The sequence below is a fragment of the Vombatus ursinus genome, unplaced genomic scaffold, assembly GCF_900497805.2.
Source record: "Vombatus ursinus unplaced genomic scaffold, bare-nosed wombat genome assembly UNPS02014782.1, whole genome shotgun sequence".
Classification (NCBI taxonomy): Eukaryota; Metazoa; Chordata; class Mammalia; order Diprotodontia; family Vombatidae; genus Vombatus; species Vombatus ursinus.
Genome location: NW_020954560.1, coordinates 329,312 through 351,936, shown reverse-complemented (window position 1 = coordinate 351,936; position 22,625 = coordinate 329,312). Strand labels below are relative to the sequence as shown.

Sequence of the window (22,625 nt, the reverse complement as noted above, 5' to 3'; positions counted from 1 at the left end):
TAGGTTCAAAAAAATTAATTGTTTAAGTATAAGGTGAGGGAAGATCTGCCTTGAGAGCATTTCACATGAAAAAGGTGTAAGGGGTTTAATTGGAACAATATTAATAGGAGACAACATTGTGTGTAGCTTTATTACTCTTCCTCACACATCCTGCTCCATCTCCCATCTCTGTGTTTTTGCACGACTGTCCCCTATGCCTGGTGTGCATTCCCAGCCCACCCCTGCCTTTCAGAATCCCAAACTGCCTTCAAGGTTCAGTTTATGCACATGAAGCCTTCTATACCCCCCTAAGCTGCTATTGCCTTCTCCCCCAAATAATCTTATCTATTTTATGATGTAGTAGAGTCAGGAAGATCTGAGTTCAAATCTTCTTAACATTTACCAGCTATGTGACCATGAGCACTTGTCTAAAATGCCGAGTTACAGATTTGCATTGGTGGTGGTATTTTCCATACCGGGAGTTCCCTGTATGAATGAAATCACAAGTCTGAATTTTAAAAAAAGTGAAGATGCATTAGAGAAGGGAGATAGTGAAAGAAGTTTCTTTAGAGATCGCTTAGTTTCACTCCCTTATTTTATAGATGACAAAACAAGAACAGGAAGGTAGAGGAGGTGTATTGCAAAGATGATAAGATGAGCTAGGTCTTAATGGACGGGGTAAGATTTGGAGGAGGATTGATAGGGTAGACAACAGGCAACAGAGACGAAAATTAGTATGGTGTGTGTTGAGGACATTTAGCCTAGAGAAGACCGGGGTTGAGGGGCAGGGTGCATTAGGGCTGTCTTTATCTATAAAACTATCATTTGAAAGAGAGTGTAGAGTTTGTCTTCTTGACATCAAAGGGTAGGATTGGTCTCGATGGAGAGAAGCTGAAGGAGGCAGGTAATGTGGGAAGGGATGATGAGCCCCTGGACAAAAGCAGCAATTGGTTGGTTGGTTGGTTAGTTGGTTAGTTGGCTGGTCGGTTGGTTGGTTAGTTGGTTAGTTGGCTGGTCGGTTGGTTAGTTGGTTAGTTGGTTGGTTGGTTGGTTAGTTGGCTGGTCGGTTGGTTAGTTGGTTAGTTGGTTGGTTGGTTGGTTGTTGTTGTCCTTCGTTCTTGAAGAGGACCAAAATGACATCACTGTGTTGGAGTCAGATTACAATGCATCCAACTGTGGCCAATCAGACCGATTTGAGCTCAAAATGCTTATTGTTCAGAAGAAGGAATAGAAGTGAGACATCTCAAAGAGAGAATGAACAGTACTTAGCGATAGCTTGCATATGAGAAGAGAAGGAGAGGAATGATGGATGTAAAGGTGATGCCAAAATTTCAAGCCTTTGGAGACGGGTACCAACACCAGCAGAGATGGTGAAGTAGGTAGAAAGGGAGTCAGCCTGGAAGGGTGAGGCGAGTTCTGGCAGGAGGGAGTGACTCCACAGAAAGTTCCCAGAACAACGCCACCAAAAGCGTCCTTCAATCTTTCAGCTTACAGCTGGGACATCTATCACCAAGGGCCTCTGAGCAGCGACTTGAGCACCCTTGTGGCAGAGGTTCGGGCTCTTCGAAGTCAGCTGGAATACAGCATCCAAGTGAACAATTCCCTGCGGCAACAGCTGGAGCAGCAGCTGGATGGCAGTCCTGGAAAAGCCACCCTTGGCTCTTCCTGCAAGACCCAGGCTTCCCCAGCTACTAGCCCTGGGAACAAGTGGCAATTCTTCCAAGGTAGGAAAAAAAACCTCACTTAGACATGGGGGGTGAAGAGTTGGGGATAGCGTGGGGTTGTTTTCAAAGAGTGTGTGGGGGAGACCCCTACCCTGAGCTCTTAAGGGCTATATAGATGACATCATCATCATCCATCATTCTTTATCATCCATGTGGAAGGTGTCCATCCTCAGTTTCCTCAACTGTAAAATGGGGATAATGGGGAAATAATAGCCCCTCTCTCCCAGGGTTGGTTGTTGTGAAGCTCAAATGAGATAATAATTGTAAAGTGCTTAGCATAGTGCCTGGCACATAGGAAGCACTATATAATATTATTATTATTACACAATTATTTGATACGCAAGACAATATTGTTTTTATTGTTGTAAAGTAGATAGACCAGTATTATTTCAGATATTTTACAGATGAGGAAACTAAGGTTAGAACAGTAGTGAGTTTTCCAAGATCAGTCTCCAGCTAGTAAATGGTAGAGACAAGATTAATTAGCTGTGGTGACCCTGGGCAAGTCACTTAACTCTATTTGCCTCAGTTTCCTCATCTGTAAAATGAGCTTAGGAAGGAAACAGCAAACACTGCAGTATCTTTGAGTCAGACACGACTGAAAATGACCGAACAACAGCACTGACTCCAAATTCATAGTCTTCCCACTGCACCAGTGTGTCAGGCTCTGGTTTAAATCTAGGTAGAAGGAGTTTAAATCTAAGTTGAGTCCTAAGTAGTTTTGTTTTGCCAGGGAGGTAATTTTTTAAAAAAAAAAATTTTTCCCCAATTACAGAAAAAACAATTCTAACATTCATTTTTTAAAATTTTAAGTTCCAAATTCTCTCCCTCCCTCCCTTTCTCCTTCCTCTTGCTCCTTCCTGAGATGATAAGCAATTTGATAATAGGTTATACATGTGCTATCATGCAAAACATTTCCTTATTAGTCATGTTGTGACAGAAAACACAGACCAAAAAAAAAAACCCAGAAAAAAATAGAGTGAAAAATAGTATGTTTTGATCTGCATTCAGACTCCATCAGTTCTTTCTCTGGAGGTGACAGCATTTTTCATCATAAGTCCTTTTGAATTGTCTTGAATCTTTGTTCTGCTGAGACTAGCTAAGTCATTCACAGTTGATCATCATGTAATATTGTTGTGACGGTATACAGTGTTCTCCCAGTTCTGTTTACTTCACTTTACATCAGTTCATGTAAGTCCAGGTTTTTTCTGAAATCATCTTGCTTATCATTTATTATAAAACACAATAGTATTCCATTACATTCGTAGACCACAACTTGTTCAGTCATTCCCCAGCTGATGGGCATCCCCTCAATTTCTAATTCTTTGCCACCACAAAAAGAGCTGCTATACATATTTTTGTACATGTGGGTCCTTTTCAGGGAGGTCATTTTAAACAAGAAAGAAGGGAGTTGTATTTGTCCAGAATCATTGAATAAGCTGGGATTCAGAAAAAACCATGGAGCTTCTTTGGACATCAGTGTACAGTCTTATGTGAGGTTTGTGTGGCCAAAGAAATGATGTGGCCACTCAACTTCTTGCATTCTCCTTATAAGCATCTTCATTTTCCAATAAAACAACAGACCAGTTGCTTTTCTGGAAGGATTGGGGCCATCTTCTGCCAGTATAAGGAGCCCCTTAACTCTGGGCTCATGCATGTTCCAGGGTCAGTCCTGGGGGAAGTCTGCCCTCTAAAGAGAGGGATCAAGTTCTTGTTGTCTTTGGCTCTCTGTGTCCCCTATTCCAGAGCCCTTGCGTAAATCACTTTAAACCTTAGATTTGACTTGTGTTGAGGATCTAGCCAAAAGGAAGAAGAAAGGTGTTCAAGGTCCAAGGTAGAGAAGGTACAGGACAGCGATTTATTTCCAGTTCTACAAAAGAAATGCTTAAAACTCAAAAGACTCATAAGCATACATTGACAAAAGTTAAAACATGACTCCATAACTATAAATCCCAAGAGGGTATACTTAAAAACATTTTTTAAAAAATATCAATATAGGGGGCAGCTAGGTGGTGCAGTAGATAGACCACCGGCCCTGAAGTCAGGAGGACCTGAGTTCAAATTCGGCTTCAGACCAAACACTTGACACCTACTAGTTGTGTGACCCTGGGCAAGTCACTTAACCCCAATTGCCTAAAATAAATAAATAAAAATTAAAATAGCAATATATTCTTTATTTATATTCTTATAATATATTCTTATATTTATATTCTTTATTTGTGTTCCTTTACATATTAATAAGAACTTCTATTCTCTAATGTAAACTCATTGAGGACAAGGATTTATTAAAAATTCATAAAGTTTGTGTCTCCTACAAGACCTAAAAGTCTTTCTTTCATGAAATGTTTTCTGGTTGCCAGACAGAAGTGAGTCCTCCCTCCTTTGAAATCTGATATTACATTGTGATTCTTTTATATACCCTGTATTATATTCATTTAAGTATCATGTCTTATCCTTGCTCCCCAACTAGATTATAAATTCCATGAAGAAATGGACAATGGCTTTTACCTCTTTAGATACCCCTCAAGTCCTGACACTGTGCATTCACTCCACATAATTCATGCTCAGGAAAAGCTATTTGAATTTAATTATTTAATTGAACTCCAGATATTTAGATTTCATAGCTTGCTTTTGGCCTGAAGGGGCCACCAAACAGAAGCCATTTGGGAATCATGATGCTTTAGGGTGCATTGTGGAGTGAGAATTCTCAGTGTGGGGACCTTCGGCTCACCTGAGCTTCCTCCAGGAGGGACCCTTACTCTCTCCCACCTGAACCATCCTGCACCATCTGTACCTAGTGAGCCCAGTGCAGTTCTTCATTAGAGTAGCCCAGGGGCAGGGTACTTAAAACACTAAAATACAGACTGTTGAGTGGCCATTTTATCTTCACCTTGACTCTGCACTCTCCAAACAACTCCTTCAAGGTCCATATCTTTTGGCCAGGTAGGACATAGCTTAGGCTCTTTTCTCCTGATAGTGGGCATCTTTGCTGAGAAGAGTGTAAATGTAGAAATTCCTTTTTGCTACTAGTTATCTCCAACTGAGGAGATCCTAGGAGCAAAGGAGCAGAGATCCCAGACTCTTAACTCATGAGGTTGTTACTAAAGCTAAAAATGACCGTCTCAGGATCTCTGTTCAGTAACCCAGGCTCAAGGAAAGAAACAAAGCAGAAGCATCAGCCAGGGGACGGGGTCTAGGCTCAGGTTTGCCATGTTTGAGCAGCTATCATAGCCACTATTTCCCCCACAAGAAGTCCAAGAGAGAGGATGCTTCCACAGAGTTCCCACGAGTTCAGCAAATGGGGAGAAAGTACCAAAGGGTGGAATCACTCCTTTTAAGGTCTGCTCTTCCAGGATCAGTGTCTCATCTTCTTTGATTCAGCCCCTTTCCTCCTGATGCCTTCATGAGGACCAGAAGATTGCTTCGAAACCCTTCAGCACTGAGCAATGTGTCACTCAAAGTGGCAGGGGAGCCCAACTCAGCTCCACACATGCTTCAGCGGAGTGTGCTCCAGCCAGAACAGATCAGAGTGGGGTCCTGACCACCCTCATCACACCCATGTCTCCTGCCTATATAGGGACATGCTGGCTAATAAACTCCAGAACTGCAGCTGGCATGGAGGTCATGAGCTCAGCCTTATTCTCGTAAGGGAAAAGTTCCTCTTGGGCTTCTCTAGTGCTGACTTTCTAATATTTCATTCCAACTTCTCCTAGGTCATGTTCTTCATTTGCTGCTATTTTCCATGCTTGCCCTCCATCTTTCCAGGACTATGAGGATCTCAGCTCTCACAAGTTCTGCTTCCTGATTTCCCCTCGATATTGTATTTTTTTCTCTTGGGAAGACACGACAGTTGTCATGTTTGATTCTGTCTTCTTATCTCCTGTGCTCTTATTCCCCTTTTCCTTGTCTGCCAGGAAGCAGTGAGGCCTCATGCCCACTCTTTTGCTTATTTCTGCTTCGGCTCACATATCACAGAGAGCCTTTGTAAGAAATTGGGCTTCACTCTATTTCAATGCCAGCAAATTACTATCTGTTCCCTTTGTTGTTTATCTCTGAAGATCCGTCTTCCATGCTCTCTCTCCAACAGGCCTCCATGAGTCTCTCATTTCTATCCACCAAGGACTCTCTTTTCCCCCATTCTTCTTTTTCATCCATTCATATATAATACACACACATACATATATGTATGCACGTATGTGTATATTAATGCTCTTCCCATGCCAGGAAGTTTTCATGCCAGATTTGGTGAATAGAATGGGCTTTCATTCCCCATAGCTTGACCTGGCAATTGTTTTTTATAATTCATAAAGCAACAGACCTTAATTACAATGAAGCAGTAGTCCTTTAAAAATATACATACACATACGTACACACACATGCACATACATACATAAACACGTGTCTATGTATGTATATCTCGAGATCTATTGAGAGAGAGAGAAAGAAAGAGAGTGTTGGTCCAAAAAATCTTTTTTGGTTTTTAAGGCCAACCCAACACACATAAGGCTCATTTGTAATAGGATGGATCGGCTCTGGATGTTTCTCTGTCTCCATGTTTATATGTATCTCTCTATCTCTGTCTCTCTTCTCTTTGTCTCTGTCTCTCTATCTCTGCCTTCTTTCCCTCCCCCCCAAATGCACACGTGTGTCTATAGAACGTGTGATTACTGAGTTACACTGGTTTAGGAGGCAAAGACTAGATTTGCAAATGCTTGGTAAAGCACTTTTTGGAAAGGCTCATGACTATGGTTGTCTTTCTGGTGCAGATTCAATTTCTTCTCCTCCAGTTCGGGACGTTGGTATGAACGTTCCAACTTCAGTCTTCTCCACAGCCACATCCGGTGCTCTTGACCCAGAGACCTCCCCCTTCCACAGAACAAAAGGTAAAAATATGACGACTGAAGAGAATTGTGATAGCTTGTAGAAATACTATGGAGGTAGTCACATCCTGACCATCTGCGTGAAGGTTGCCTCCACTGTGGTTTCCTCTTATACTCTAAGCCCTGCCTGTCATCGTTTTCTCCCGATACTTTTCCTGGTAAAGATTTCCCACCATTATGGTTTTGTTTCCTTGGTATGCCTCCTCTTCATTATTGCCAGAAGCCCTCTGCTCCTTGCATGGTTTCCTATTTTTTTTTTCCATTCTGGACCACCATTGATGTAGAAACTTCCATCATCAATGCAGATCAGTAATTTGTCTGTAATTCTTGGAGAGTTATTTGAGGTTACTTGTCTAAGGTCATGTAGCTATTATGCGCCAGAAGCAGGTTTCTACCAGGTCTTTTGGATTCTAATACTAGCCTTCTAATTACTATTCCACCTGCCCCTACATTTGTAGGAGACCATAAAGTAATCAAGATTTTTCTATTTTTGCTTTTTCTGTCCCCAAATTGTTTATTACACCTATTTTTCTTTCATTGCTTTTGTTCACCAATTATAATTATATCCGACTATCTTATAATATCACTATAAGGAATTGAAAAAGAAGATGTCAACAAGACTAGAATAAATTGGGGCAGGTAGGTGGTACAGTGGATAAAACGCTGGCCCTGGAGTCAGGAGGACCTGAGTTCAAATCTGGGCTCAGACACGTAACACTCACTAGCTGTGTGACTCTGGGCAAGTCACTTGACCCCAACTGCATCACCAAAAAAAAAAAAAGATTAGAATAAATTGCCTCAACTTACTGCCCCCTGTCCTGGATATTTCCCAGAGATTATCTTTCCAGATGCCAGCCTCTTTCCGTGTTTGGTCTTTTGGTCCTTAAACTAAAGCATTGAGTGATTACAGAGTAATCACCATGAGGAACATGGCTAAGCTTTGACTTTCGCTTTATTATGCTTTTCAGGATTGGGTTTGGATGTGTCCCCTGGAAAGAAGATCCCTCCCATGCTGGAGGGGGATGCTCCCGATGGTTCATTTGCCAACAAGCATGGTCGCCATATGATTGGCCATATTGATGACTATAGCGCCCTGAAGCAGCAGATCCTGGAAGGACAAGTTCTGGTGCATAAGATGGTCTCTCTCATTCAGGTCACTCTCAACTCACCCACCCTGGAAGCCCAAGGCACTCAGGTAATCAGATTTCTTGGCTCTTTTCTCATCCCTTTCTTCCCACCTCTGGGTTCTCTCCCTCTCTCATTCCCCAACATTTCTTCTTTTCCTCCAGGCTTCCTGATATCTGCTGGTTCCTCTGTCTTCTCTTAGTCATTCCTTGGTTCAACTGCTTTAAAATAAGGCCATTTCTTTTCTAGCTCCTGTTTGGAGCACATGAGCCATATTGTTTCAACTGTACAAGTCCTTGTGTTTTTTTCACCTAGCTCCTTTCACTGCCTTAAGTTCACAAAGAAGCAAGCATCCTACCTAGAGAGCAGGGTTTAGGTGCTTGGGGCTGTGTAAAAGACATAAATGGCAGAGTGAAAACATTAAGGCGATATGCATGCATTGGCATCCTTACAGGTTATGGGTAAGTTTGTTCTCCGCATACAGAGTGGAGAATCAGAGAGAACAATCATGAGATCTTCACATTTACGTGGAGCCGTGGAAGGTTCATAGAGAAGACAGGCTTTAAAAAAATCGTTTGAGTGATGAGAGAGATTTTTGATGGGCTGATGCTTAAGAGTATTTTGAGTGATCATGCTGCTTTGAACAGGTCTTATACTGAGATTCTTAACTTGGAATATCTGGTATCCAAATGTGATGCGAAAATTGGGAACAGAGAAGAGTCACAGAGAGGTGACTTTTTTTTTTTTTTGACAGTAGGGGTATCTAGTCCAAGATACCTTGTACACAGAACACTTTAGAGCACTAAATGGAGAGGATCACCTGGGAATGAATGAGTAGCTTTTTGCATTATCCATTTATGTTCAGGCCCTATTCAGTTGTTTTCAGTCATATCTGACTCTTTGTGACCCCATTTGGGGTTTTCTTGGCAATGATGCTGGAGTGATTTGCCATTTCCTTCTCCAGCTCATTTTACAGATGAGGAAACTGAGGCAAACAGGATTAAGTGACTTGCCCAGGGTCACACAGCTAGTGAGTGTCTAAGTATGGATTTGAACTCAGGAATATGAGTCTTCCTGACTCCAGGCCCTGCATTCTATCCACTGTGCAACATAGCTGCCTCAATATATCTAGTGAATATTGATGCAAAAAAAAATTAAACAAAAGTCTAGCGAAAAGACTATAGCAAAATATTCAGAAAAGTTATTCACTATGAACAAGTTGTGTTTCTACTAGAAATGCAAGGGTGGTTTAACATGAGGAAGCCAATTAACATAACATTATACACCATAAATAACTGCAAATACATATAATCCGTATTTTACTTTGTCTCTGTTTGGTTCTTGGAAAAACTTGATAAATGTCTAATAGTAATCATGATGAAACACAACATAGTATGTATGACTTTTTGGATTCTGTAAAAATGTATTAATAGTAATTAAGCCTTTTTTTTTTAAACAAAAGCAAGAATGTATGATATAAAGCCCCATCTTTGATCACACGATTCACAAGATGGCAGAATAGTTATTTTTATCATAATTCCCTAGGCCTTACCACTTGAAATCAAGAAAAAAAATGCACCATATATAGTAATTTAATCTTCTTCCAGAAACTGGGAAGACAGAAAAAACACATGAGATAAAAAGTCTTCTGAAATGGCGTTGGAGAGCTGAAATATTTAAATCTTCCACTCAGTCTACACATCTCCAGTCTATCCTACGTGGTGTTCTCAGTAAGCGCCAGCTACCTCATAGGCTTTGGCCTTGAGTTTCAAGTCCTGGCTATGATGACAACCCCTTCCCCTCATAGTAGTAACCCCAGTGGAACCCCCTCAAGTCCATAGGAGGTAGGATACTTGATAGAAAGTGAGTCACAAATGTGAACAGGAGTTGCGGAAGATGGAGCACCATGGAGTCACTTAGAGGGGAAGGGGTTCTGTGCCTGCGGGAAGGACTAGAAGACCACCTATCCTCTCACTATAGAATTTCCATCAACTTAGCTGTCCCTCTTAGCCACCAATTCGAGGTTACAGATGTTCAGCCTTGGGGATTTTTATTGGAGAAAATGGGGGATGTCACTGCAGTGGAAGAGGGAGGGGTCAAACAGCAAGGAAGTAAGCCTGAAATAAGCAACTATGAATAGTAGAAAAAACCCAAAAGGAAAAAAGTCTACTCAAGAAAGACTGAGTATAAGCTGAGCTCCCAAGCATAAAAAACCTAATAATAGGATTCATCAAGACAGAAGGAATAATGGGTAAGAATTTTTTAAAGGCCTTAACAATGATCAAGTATTATGCTTGAAACAAAAAAAAAATGACAAAGAAAACAAGATAAAAATTTATGGAACTGAACAACAGAAGAAATCTTTTACCGAGACACAGATGTTCCTTTTACCAAAACTAGGGTGGGGTAAAGCAGCGAGAGAGAAGATGGACCAATATAACAAGTGAATATTGATGCAAATTTTTTTTAATCTAGCAAAAAGAGTATAGCAAAATATTCAAAAAAGTTATTTGATATGAAATGTAAGGATGGTTTAACATTAGGAAACCAATTAACATAATCACATTAAAAACAGAAAGCACATGATTATATCAATAGATACAGAAAAAGCCTTTGGAAAAAAACAAAGCACCTGCTTGTGCTAAAAATCTTAAAAAGCATAGTAAAGGTCCTTACAAGATATGATCAAAGTATATATCTAATATCAAAAGCTGATGTTGTTACAATGAAGAAACATTAACTTCCCTAATAAATGCAGGGATAAAGCACAGGCTTTATTAGTTGACACAGTTTTATAAGTTCTAGTGATTAGCAATAAGACATTAGAAATAAAAGCACAAATATTAGCAAAGAAGAGATGAAAGTATTCATATGATTGTTAAATTAAAAACTTGAGTAAATCAACAAATTAACTGAAGAGATTAGTAGCTTTTGTAAGGTAGCAGAATACAAAATAAATCCACTCCTCTCCAGCATTTCTATGTAGCAAACATAAAAACCAGAAGTAATTGATAGAGAAATCTTACTCAAAGTAGTTACAAAATGAATAAAATATTTTGGAGCCAGTCTACCAAGACACATCCATTTATATATGTATAGCTATAAATCTATATATGCACAATTACAAACCACTTCTTATAAAAATAAAGAATAATTTAAACAGTTGGAGAGATATTCTTTGCTCCATAGTTGAGATCCATCAACCTAATAAAAGAGTATGGTACTCTTTAAATTAAATTACAGACTTAGTGCCATGTCAATCAATCTACCAAGGTGTTATTTAACAGAACTAGAGAAAATAATAAGATTCACCTTCATGAGCAAAAGGCTTAGAATCTCAAGAGAAATAGTTGGAAAAATTAGGTATATAAGGGGAGCAGTACTTCCAGACTTTCTGGAATAACCACCAAAATTATTTAGTACTAGTTAAAAAATGGAAAAGTAGGCCAGTAGAATTGATTAGATAAGCAAGAATATGAAACAAACTCAATAGTTCAATGTTCAATAACCCCAGGAATACAAATTTTTGAGGGAAGGACTCCATATTTGACAAGAGCTGCCATGAAAACGGGAAAGCAGTTCAGCAAAAATTAGGTTTAGGGCAGCTAGGTGGCGTGGTGGATAGAGCACCAGCCCTGAAGTCAGGAGGACCTGAGTTCAAATCTGGCCTCAGACCAAACACTTGACACTTACTAGCTGTGTGACCCTGGGCAAGTCACTTAACCCCAATTGCCTAAAAAAAAAAAATTAGGTTCAGACTAACAGCTTATAACATATAGCACAGTAAGTTACAAATTGATACATAACCTAAATATAAAAGCTCATATCATTAAAAAATTGGAGGAAAATGGAAATAGCCTTCATAACTATGTCTAGTGGGGAGAATTCTTAATCAAACAATGGAGAGAAGTGATCATAAAAGAGAAAATAGGCCATTTTTATTATGTAAAATTAAAAAGCTTTTGCATAAATAAAGCCAATACAATTAGGATAAGCAAAAACTTGTTAAATTAGGGGGGGAAATCTCTGCATCAAATATCTGATAAAAATCTGACACCTAAGACATATAAGGAAATAATAGACATTTGGTTATTCCTCAGTAAATAAGTGGTGAATGGATATGATCAGTTTTCAAAGGAATAACTTAAAACTATTAATAACCATCAAATGACTAATAATAAGAGAAATACAAATTAAAATATGTCTGGGTTTTCACCTCACATCTATCAAATTAAAAATGATGACAAAAAGTGGAAATAGTGTTGGAAGGGCTACAGAAAGATAGATAGACTGATACATTGTTCATAGTGCTATGGATTGATCCAACCATTCTAGAAATCAATTTGGAATTATGTGAGAAAAGTGACTAAACTGCTTATTCCCAAATTCCCACTTTTGGATACGTAACCCCAAGGAGATTAAAGCCCTGAAATACACCATTGTTCTATTTGTCATGGCACTTTTTATCTTAGCAAAGACCTGGAATGGGTGTCCATTAATTAGGAAGTTTACTGTGACATGAATATAATGGAATATTTTTTAACCATAAAAATGATGACCATAAGATGTTCAGAGAAACATGGGAAGACCTGTTTGAACTGATGCAGAGAGAATTAAACAGAACCAGGAAAGCAACACAAAAACTCCATTAATGTAACTTAAAATTGAAAATGAAACTCCAAACACCATAGTTATAATTAACAATATCATCTCTGGGGGCAGCTAGGTGGCGCAGTGGATAGAGCACCGGCCCTGAAGTCAGGAGGACCTGAGTTCAAATCTGGCCTCAGACCAAACATTTGACACTAGCTGTGTGACCCTGGGCAAGTCACTTAACCCCAATTGCCTTTGAAAAAAAACAAACAATATTGTCTCTGGGAAAAATTAAGGGAAAATTAAGTTGAAGAAGTAGGGGATTATGGTTATGGAATGTTGCATATGCTTTCAGGCACAGTTGTAGTGTAGGTGTTTCTGTTTAATTGTTTTTCTTTGTCACATACAAGGCTGGGGATTCACAAGGGTGCTGGTGAATATGGGGGAATCCAGAAACCATCATGTTGTAAAAGACAGAGGTCATTAATAAAAATAAAAAAGAGAGAGAGGGGGAAAGAGGCAGAGAGAGATCTTCCTGTTAAGTAGTCAGCACTGATTGGAAGGAGTTGATGGGGAAGGTTGCCAGGAAATAATCCAGGGCTGGGAATTGCTACAATGGCAAGTGAAGTCTGGAGTGTGAGTCGATGTGGTTAATGAGAACTGCCTTGAAGTGAATTGACCATAGAGGCCAGATGCAGACATTTTTGCAGAGGATTAACATAATTCACAAAATGTCAATGAAGATGCGTGAAAGAAAGAAGGAAGGGAGGAAGGGGGAAGGGGGAAGAAGGAAAAGGGATGGAGGAAGGAAAAAAGGGGGCGACAGAGAGAAGAAAGGAAGGAAACATCTTTGTCATTATAAATTTTATGCAGCACTCATTGACTGTGGTATGATGGCTTGAGGTGGGGAATACTTGCCCAATCTCTATTTCATAGACGTTAGAGGGCAAAGAGATTCAACTTTATGACCAAATCCAGGCTGCCAATCAAGTAGGTTACAAGCCAAGAATAAAACCCTGGGATCCCTGAATTTACGGTCATTAGGTCATTATAAACCTTGAGATGCACTTAACTCACCTTCACTGACCACTTAAGAGGAGGGGGTGGTGATTGACTCCTGAGGCAGCTAAGCCCCAATAGCCAGAGAAGGTAGGGAAGTAAAAGGGGAGAGGTGATAGAGGGACAAATGAAGGAGACATAACCAGAGAACAGTGGAAGGGAATAAGCATTTATATATTGCCTAAGATATGCCAGGCACTGTGTTAAGCATTTTTAAAATTTATTTATTTATTTTTTTACAAACATCTCCTTTGATCTTTACAACAATACTGGGAGGTAGGTGCTAGATTACTCTTATTTTACGGAAGAGGAAATTGAGGCAAATAGAGGTTAAGTGACTAGCCCAGGGTTGCACGGTTAGTATGCGTCTGAGGCTGTATTTGAGTTCAGGTCTTCCTGATTCAAGTCTCAGCACTCTACCCACTGCTCCACCAGCTGCCTCTAAGAATAGAGGGAGATCTCCATCAGAGACAGAGAGCTAGAGGGGAAGTCATTCCTCAAGGTTGCATACTCTGGGTTATCCAATCAGAAAAGTGTTTCAGGGGTCCAAGATATTCTCTTCTGGGCAGAACCCTGCCATGAGGAACATGTTCAAACTTTAGAAGCATGTTTGCTTTCTGTCCTTTACTAGGTTGTCGCCTCTGAAAGCATCCATCAGCTCCGGGGCAGCACCAGCACCCTGTACCAGATCTTGGAGGAATCTGCCTCTCTCCTTACCATGTTCTGGAGAGCAGCCCTGCCCAGTGCCCACAGCCCCACACAGCAGAGGAAAGTGGTAAGAGGTGGGAGGGATATGGCGCATGTTTCAGGACAGATTGAAGTGCTCCCCCAAGAGAAGCCGGGAGTGAGCAACGAGAAAGGGAACTTCCAGGAGCTAGCCTTAGGAGAGAGGGAGTGTGGATGTGGAGGATTAGCTGGAGACAGGGCTTTCTAGCTCCATATGGATTTCCTTACCCCTGGGATGAGCTACTCAACCAGAGAAGCAAAAAGAGTTTGAGAAATATTGGAATGACACACCCCTGGAGATATTAAAATGTGCTATTATTTTTTCCATTGGAATTTTCTAGAGCAAAAAAGCCCCACCATTCATCATTCTCCTTTAATGATAACAATAGCCAACACTTATCGATAGCGCTTTAAAGTTTACAAAGCATTTCACAAATATTATCTCACTGGATCCTCACAATAGCTCTGGGAGGTAAGCTCTATTATCACCTCCATTTTGCAGATGAGGAAACTGAGGCAGACAGAAGTTAAGTGACTTGACCAAGCACCGCTAGTATCTGAACTTAGGTCTTCCTGACTACAGATCCAGCTTCTTATCCCCTACACCACCTGGTTTCCACTAAACTCTTCCACTACAGCTATCAGTACTACACATAGTCACTAACATAATCACAAACTGGTACTACTAAGTCATAGGGCTTCCCAGGCACCAACACTGAAAGGCTGGGATGGCTTTAGAATCTTAGGATTCTGGGGGAGGAGGTGTGGAAGGTCTGAGAAATTGACAGTCATTCTAAGGACTCTTCTCAGAGCTCAAGCCAGGCTTTCAGGTTAGAACAGAGTTGGTGGACATATTTCCAGAGATCCATGAATTTGGATGGAAAAAAAATACAGCTTTATTTCCACTAACTTCTTTCTGAAATTTAAAATGCCCTTCAATTATGAATGTAGGTGAGATACATTCTGAGGAAGGGGTTTATCAGCTTTACCAGATTGCCAGAGGGGTCCATGCCACAAAAAAGATTAAGGGCTTCTGAGCTAGAAAATCTCTAGATTGAGTCCAGTACCCCTTTCTCCTAGTAGAGGCTGGATATTGGATTAATGTCCTAGATCCAGCTACGGATAGTTGCATCAGCCTAAAAGACTGTTTATTGCTTTGAAGGGATTTGGCAAATCTTGATCAGCCTAAACATGCAAATTTTCCCCAGTCCATTCATTCTCCCAGTTGCTGAATAAATTAACAAATATTTAATGAATGCTCACCCTTCACATAATGACACAGTAACCATGCAAATGATGTCAAAGAACCCTGGTAATTGCAAAGAAGAAAAAGATTATAGGTGGGTTTTTTTTTAATTAAAATTCTAACATGTCCTATTTAATTCAGGCTCCCAGTTTATCTGTATGCCTGTTTCAGATGCATTAAATCCCCATCCCTACAAAGTCCTATCTCCAGAACCAGGCTTTCTTTGGGAAGCAAAAGGGTGTTGGTGGTTGTCACGGAGAAAAGTCGTCCCAGAATTACAGCTGAGAAGGGTGTGGATTCCTGCTTTGCGCTTTCAGGGTTGTAAGGCTTGTAGTACTTATTAGGTATTCTAACAAAGAACCCCATCTTTTATTTAGGAGGAGTCAATGAAAGGAGAAATTCTAGAGCTGAAAACCAAATTGTCTAAGCAAGAGACTCTCCTTCAGAGTACAAACGAACGCCTAAAGACCACCAACAGGCTGAAGGAGAACATGGAGCAGTTCATTATCAACCAATGTAGGTGTTCCTAGCCAGCACTGCTGGAGATCCAGGGGTTAGGGAAGTAAGGTGGAAAAGGAGAAGCTGTTTATACACATCACTGCCCTTCTGCTAGATGTCCAGTAACCATGGAGACCAAAGAGAGTCCATCATATGAATGTGTCCATGGATGGAGCTTTCCTGATGTCCCCATGCTTCCTGTGCATTATGTCTCATCAATCAACAAGCATTTACTATGTGTCAGGCAATATGCTAGACGCTGGGGATACAAAACTAGAAATAAATGTCCCTGTCCTCAGGGAGCTTACATTCTATCACAGAAAAAATAATGTGGCCATATAATAGATACATAATATATACAAGGTAAATAGAAGATAATCTGGTGGGGGGAGGGGTACTAGCCCCTGAGGAGAGGAGAGGTGGAGAAGGATCAGGATAAGCCCCATGGAGGAAGTGGTGCTTGAGCTGGGGTTTGAAGCAAGAGGTGGATTCTAAGAGATGCAAATGAAGAGGAATCCAAGTATAGGGGAAACTGTACAAGGTCACAAAAAAAGGACAAAATGTATGACACCAGCTGCAATGTCTGGTTGAATCATAACAGTGTGTGAAGAGGAATAATGTGTAATAGGACTGGGAAATATAGATTTGGGCCAGGTTTGAAAGAGCTTTAAGTGCTAGAAGAATTTGTATTCTATCCTATAAGCAATAGGGAGTGATGGGAGCTTCTTGAGCAGGGGAGGGACACAGACAGACATGTGCTTTAGGAATATCACTTTGGGAGCTGTGTTAAGATAGATTGAAAAAGGGAGAAACTGGAGGTAGGAAGAACCAAATAGAAGGCTATTATAATTGTCCAGACAAGAGGTAATGAGGTTTGAAACTAAGAGGGTAGTCACGTAAATAAAGAGAAGAGTTAGACTTAACAAAATGGGTCATCTGATTGGTGGTAGGGAATGAGGGTGAGTGAAGAGTTGAAGATAGCACTGGGATTATGAACCCGGATGACTGGAAAGATGATCTGGTATCCTCAACAGAAAAAGGGCAATTAGGCAGAGAAGGGTGGGTTGCTGTGGAAACATAATGAGTTGTGTTTTGGACATGTTGAATTTGAGATACCTACAGGACATCCAATTTAAAATGTCTAGTGATGGAGCTCAGAAGCTATGTATATTAGGGTTGTATAGAGGGAGATGGAAATTGAACCTATGGGAGCTAGTGAGTTCACCTAGAGAGTAAAGAGAGGGGAGAGGAGATGATCCAGGGCTGATCTTTTAAGCTTGTCCACGATCAGGGAATGGAACATAGATGAAGATCCATCAAAGGAGACTAAGAAAAAGTCAGATAGGAGGAGAAATGAGAGAACAGTATCCAAAAAAAAAACAAAAAACAACAAAACAAAACAAAAAAACAAAGAAGACAGAGAGCCAGGAAAAGACAAATATCAAATGCTACAAGAAGGTCAAGATAGATGAGGATTGAGAAACGATCACTGGATGTAGCAGTTAAGAGACCATTGATAACTTCAGAGAGTGTGTGCTCAGTTGAGTGATAAGGTCAGAATCTAGGTTGCAAAGGATGAGGAATGAGAGAAGAGGTAGTAGAGGCAAAGTGTAAAGAGAGTGGGCGTTTCCCCCCCCTAGGAGTTGGCTGTGAAAAGGAGGACAGAACATAGGGTGATAGATGGAAAGGAGATGTTGGGTGAGAGGTTTTTTTTTTTTTTTAAATAGGGTTAAGTGAGGGAGGTGTGTGTGTGTGTGTGTTTTAAGACAGGAGAGATTTGGTTGAGTTTGTAGGCAGTAGAGAAGAATGGGGACAGATTGCAGATTAGAAAGATGGGAAGTGGGTGGGATGAAGGGTACAGGTAGAAGAGTTGTTCTTTATGAGAAGGCTCAGTGTCTCATCAAAGACTTGAATAAAAGAGGAAATAAGGGAAATACGTCAGGGGGATTTTGATATGTAGAGTAGAGATGAATGGCCTCTTTTATTAGTAAAGTTGAGGCAAGGTCCTCTACTAAAGAGGTGAGAGGGAAGGGTTTGGTGGGAGGCTGAGGAAGAGAAGTTTCAAAGAGTCTCTATAGAGTCCTTGAAACAGAGAGCTGATCAGCGAAGAATAAAAAGATTGCTTCGCAGCAGCGAGGGCCCATTGAGATTAGACGGCATAAACGTGAACCAGAGTCAGCATGGTTTCCTGACTTCCTGAAGCACCATTCAGTAGTAAAATTGAATGAGGTGGCCAATGTGAATAATCTGGGGTTGGGGGATAGTTGGGCAAGAACAGTAATAGGAAAAGGGGGCAAGGGATTCTGATGGAGAGAAATCATGAATGAGAGAAACGGAATTGACCAAGCAAGGTAAGCCAGAGAAGCAAATTTATGCTAAACCAAGTGCAGACTCTTCTGATTTTTGCCTTCTTATTGTTCCAGTAACTAGGACGCACGATGTTTTGAAGAAGGCAAGGACAAATCTTGAGGTAAGAGAATTGGCAGTGGCCAGCTCTATCAGCTAATCATGGGACCCACTCCTAACTCATCCCCCAGCCTTTACACCTGTAACCAGGTGGTCACCAAAGTTGCAGTTTAGCTTTGAAGGAAACCATGATCTTTCCACCACTTGCAATCATCATAGTGGGGCACTGTTCTGCTTCCATTTCTTTGTCCCCTCTGTGCCCTCTTTTACATGGTTAACCTCACTTACGCTCTTCTCTATTCATTTCCATCATCCCCTTTTTACTTTAAGCTTGATATCCGAAGAAATGCAATTCAGTTCCAACGTGGAGGAACAGGGAATGTAAGCAATCGTGGCTGCATGACAACCACAGGGAGAAGAGAGGGAGGGAGCTAAAGAAACATCGGGACCATCACGACTCTTTTCTTTGGGAAGAGTGGCTGATGTTTGTCAAGCTTGGTGGGTAGGAATTGGGGGATGGGATGGGTAGAGATTAGGCTGGCTAGCCATAGTGAATAAAACTCAAGAAAAGGTAGATGCAGAGGAACTGGGATCTGACAGGTCTGTTCTGTAATAGCTGCATTGGCAAACTAGCTTTCACATCACTCTTTCTCCAATTCTTCTACTTTACTTCTGAATAGTAAAAGGTTGAGATGACTACAACAGAGAAAAGCAGCAGGCACCGTTTAACATTACTTGGGTCTCCTACACTTTTAACCTTTCCCTTTAAGAAGGAACAGAGAGTTTTTCTATTACTTTCTTTATGAAAAATTTCAAATAGGATCTCTTAGATCTTATTCCGAAGAGACTAGGATAGTACATGAAACCTAAAATAAGGAATGGCTTAAGGAAAAGAACTCTAAACACACACATACTGTTGAAGCAAAAGGCATGAAGGTGTGAGGATTAACCGGGAGAAGATCCTTCTCCCATGAGCTATTTGAAGCCTCCAAAAGAAGCAGAGGGAATAACTTTAAAACGACGGCCAAAGTATTGCCAACTCAACTCCTGAGAACATTACTCTAAGAACCTGCAAGTGGTAACCTGGTGTGAAGACCACCTTCAGAGGGGTGGGATAGGGAACCACTCTGTTCTTTTCCATGCTAACATCCTTTCTTTCTTTCTCGGACAATCCCTTTCTCTCCCGAGCCCCTTCAGAAGAATGCTTCCAAGATTAATTATGTAAAGCTTCATCCCTCTCCTAGTAAAGGTAACAACATCTGTTGATCTCTCACATCTGTTTGGTTTTTCTCAGCTTGCTTCCTTTTTGTCTCCGCCATGATCAAAGTCTTTTGTGGTGTAGTGGAAAGAATATTTGACTGGCAGTTGGGAGACCCAGGCTCTAATTCCTAGTTGTACAACTAGGGCACGAACCATTCAGCCTCTCTAGGCCCATTCTTCATCTATAAAATAATGGAGTTCTATTCAATGTTCTGTGAGGTCCCTGTGAATCTTTTCTACGGCTCTTTCAAAGAGGGAAGAGAAATTGCTCTTACCAGAGCCAGGGGCATGGCTCGATCTTTTCCCCCCAGCAGGATGCTTCCTTCTTAATTTGCACCTTAGATGCTAATTGCCTTTCTCCTTGAACAGCATGAAATACTATCCTTTTGCTCCATATAGAGGGTACTAATCAGAGAGCTCACTGCTGAGGAATGGGAGTAATTGCAGCATAGTGGAAAGAGATCCAGGGCTGAGGGCTGTCAGATTGTTTATAGATCTGGCACTAACTAGCTGCGTGACCCCAGGCAAACCACACACCTTTCCCTAGCTTCTCCTTCCTCATCTGCAAAATGTCAGGGTGGGGCAATGGTGGAGCTCTGTGGTGTCCTGCTTTCCAGCTTTGATTCATGGTTCTGTGGACTCTGACTGCAGCAGCTTTACGCAAGGAGGGCACCAATAACTATAGGTGGGGACCCATAGACTGGTCCACCTAGAAGCTTTCTGTCTAGCCACTTGGCACTGATCTCCTCTTCCCATACTTGAGACTGTCCCACCCTGCTGATTCTTTTAATATGAATACAATCTCTCTCTCCCGGTGTCTATCCTTGGCTTCTGCTAACCCGCTAATTCGGTTGTGCCTCCAATCTCGGCACTCATAGTAATACCGTACTCATTCTGCTGTCCTGTATTCCACCCGCAGGTTAACTCCCAAAGAGTTCTGCCATATGCCCAGGTCATGTGACCCCCTATCTTCCAGGAGCCAGGCAGAAAGCGAAGCCATCAGGGGTCCCTGAAGCAGCAGGAAGGACATGCCTGTCCGTGATCTCTCCAGTTACCTAACCGCACCTTTGGAAGCCGCACCGTGGGGCTCAGAGGACCTGGGAGCAGAAGACAGAGCATTACCTTGCTGGAGGTGCATGGAAATGGAAGCAAGCCAGCAATTCAGTATTATCGCCATCCTGGCAGGGCCCACCTGGCTCTAGGCAAAAATGTAGAAACTTATTTATGGGTGTAGAACCTAAAATGCTGCTTCTACCTTAGCCTTGGGTCGTTTGGATCCCGTCCCAAGGGAGCAGAAAGCCTAGATGTCTGCAGCACAAGCTTCTCTCTTCAGTACCTGTCCTTTAAATGTGTGAACTCAGGGGAATCATAGCCATCCTCCCCGTGAATGGGTAGCGGCATGGCCCACAAGACACTGGACATGATAATCCCTTAGGGAAGTGCATAGATCAGTGTAACTCTAGAAGAGTATTTTCCAGTTATGCATGAGCAGTTGCAAAGGGCAGTTAAAATACTGACCTAGTCCCCTTGCTGGTTGCTATTCACAACTCTCCTCTCCCTGGAGCAGCCTCCTATGGATTGTTCATGAGGGATGGCTACATGGAAAAAATAACATACAGAAAGTAACATCCAGAACGGAAGTTTCATCCCTGGAGGGATCACCATGGTGACTTGCCTGCTTTTGCCCTGGCATGGAGAGAAATGAGACGTAGAGGTCTTAAGCCGGATTGTCCTCCTCACCTCGGAGCAGTGGCCTAATAAATGGCTGGATTCCTGGACTGTTTCTCACCTTCTATATCTAATCATTTAATTCTTTTTTTCCCCTCTATTTTGTGATATACAATTTTCACTTGATTTGGTTTAGCTATGAGATGGTCTTTACTTGCTGTACCTTTTCTTTATCCTACTTTCCCCCTCTTAGAGAACCGGGAATAGCTGACCAGACACTGTCCAGCAATGAGCCTCCATTCTCAGCCCTCAGTTGGACAAAGTGAAGCCCATTCTTAGGTGAAATGCAAGAAGACTCCTGATGTAGTGAACCTTCTTTGTGGCATCTCAGTGCTTGTAGGATATGTGTGTGTATATATGCTGCCACAGTGGCGTGAGCCACAGGACAGATAGTCGGGGACAGGAGGGAGGCAGGAGAGAGATGTTCCAGTCTCCTTATTAGGCTGTCTTATGTCTAAGGGGAGGATAGATTTGTGTGTAAGAAATAAAAGTTTTTTTCTTGAACCTTTTTGTTTCCCACTGAATTAGACAGCAGTTAAATATGGAACTTACCTCCTTTCTTGAATTTGCTCATTTCATGGTGTTAGGGACCCTCAGCCCTAAACTTTGGGGCCATACCTTAACTACAGGTCTGTAATGGTGGACTAGGTTGAAGGAATGCTCTATTTGTTTGAGATCTCCATATCCCCATTAAGTAAGCCTTAAGCACATGCCTCATCTCCTTTGAAAAATGCAAAACAAGCCAGTCACCATTTCCCTTACTTTTCCCTAGAGCTATAGGTTCACATTAGGTGCAGCAGCATACACTTCTGAATGATAAAAAGTCATTGCTTTTTCCAATGTGGCCTGCCCCTAGAAACTCAGGCAGCAAGCTGACACATAAACTAGCCTTCACTGCTAGATGTGGCGGAGAGGGGAGGGTCTGAAGAGGGTGGGCAGCTCCTGGGGAGACATCCCCTCTATCAACAGAGATCCAATTGACTTCTGCTCTGACCTGGGACCCGGAGAGTTTAACTGACTTGTGAGGGTCCCACAGCCAGAATGTGAAGGTCACACCTGAACTCAGCTCTCCCCACCTTGCCATATTGTATGAGTCTGTTCAAATGTGTTCATTATCTAAGTATAGTTTCCCATTTCATCATGGAAAGATGCTAAGCACACACTATTGCCTTCAGCTGTGTGCCCATGTTTGGAGTCAATGAGCAGGTTAAGTACACGTGCTTATTAGGCAGGAATGAATGACCAGATCAGGGAAACGTGAAGCATGGAATTTGCCTTGGTGCTGATACCTCATATACCTATCCTATGACACTCATCCACTGTTCCAGAACAATCCCAACTCTCTGGCTGCCAGGGTCGGTGTGCCTTGACAACACAATAATGGAAGGAGACCCACAAGAC

At 41.5% G+C, this 22,625-nt stretch overlaps 1 protein-coding gene across 8 annotated transcripts in view; it reads left to right on the top strand.

Annotated features, from left to right (window-relative positions):
• LOC114046382 (myomegalin-like) overlaps positions 1-21,728 on the top strand; it is a 243,814-nt gene extending 222,086 nt beyond the window's left edge. For 3 of the 8 annotated variants that reach the window (XM_027866699.1, XM_027866695.1, XM_027866689.1), the window contains 7 exons: positions 1,467-1,703; positions 6,470-6,586; positions 7,552-7,778; positions 13,992-14,135; positions 15,710-15,848; positions 18,254-18,300; positions 20,473-21,728. In XM_027866699.1, coding sequence (XP_027722500.1) covers positions 1,467-1,703; positions 6,470-6,586; positions 7,552-7,778; positions 13,992-14,135; positions 15,710-15,848; positions 18,254-18,300; positions 20,473-20,538 — 977 coding nt within the window. In that variant the 3' untranslated portion in view covers positions 20,539-21,728. Of the gene's footprint in view, positions 1-1,466; positions 1,704-6,469; positions 6,587-7,551; positions 7,779-13,991; positions 14,136-15,709; positions 15,849-18,253; positions 18,301-18,566; positions 19,486-20,415 lie in introns of all 8 variants that reach the window. The other 5 variants (XR_003569505.1, XM_027866693.1, XM_027866692.1 and 2 more) reach the window with 5 other exon arrangements.
• Positions 21,729-22,625: the final 897 nt, after the last annotated feature.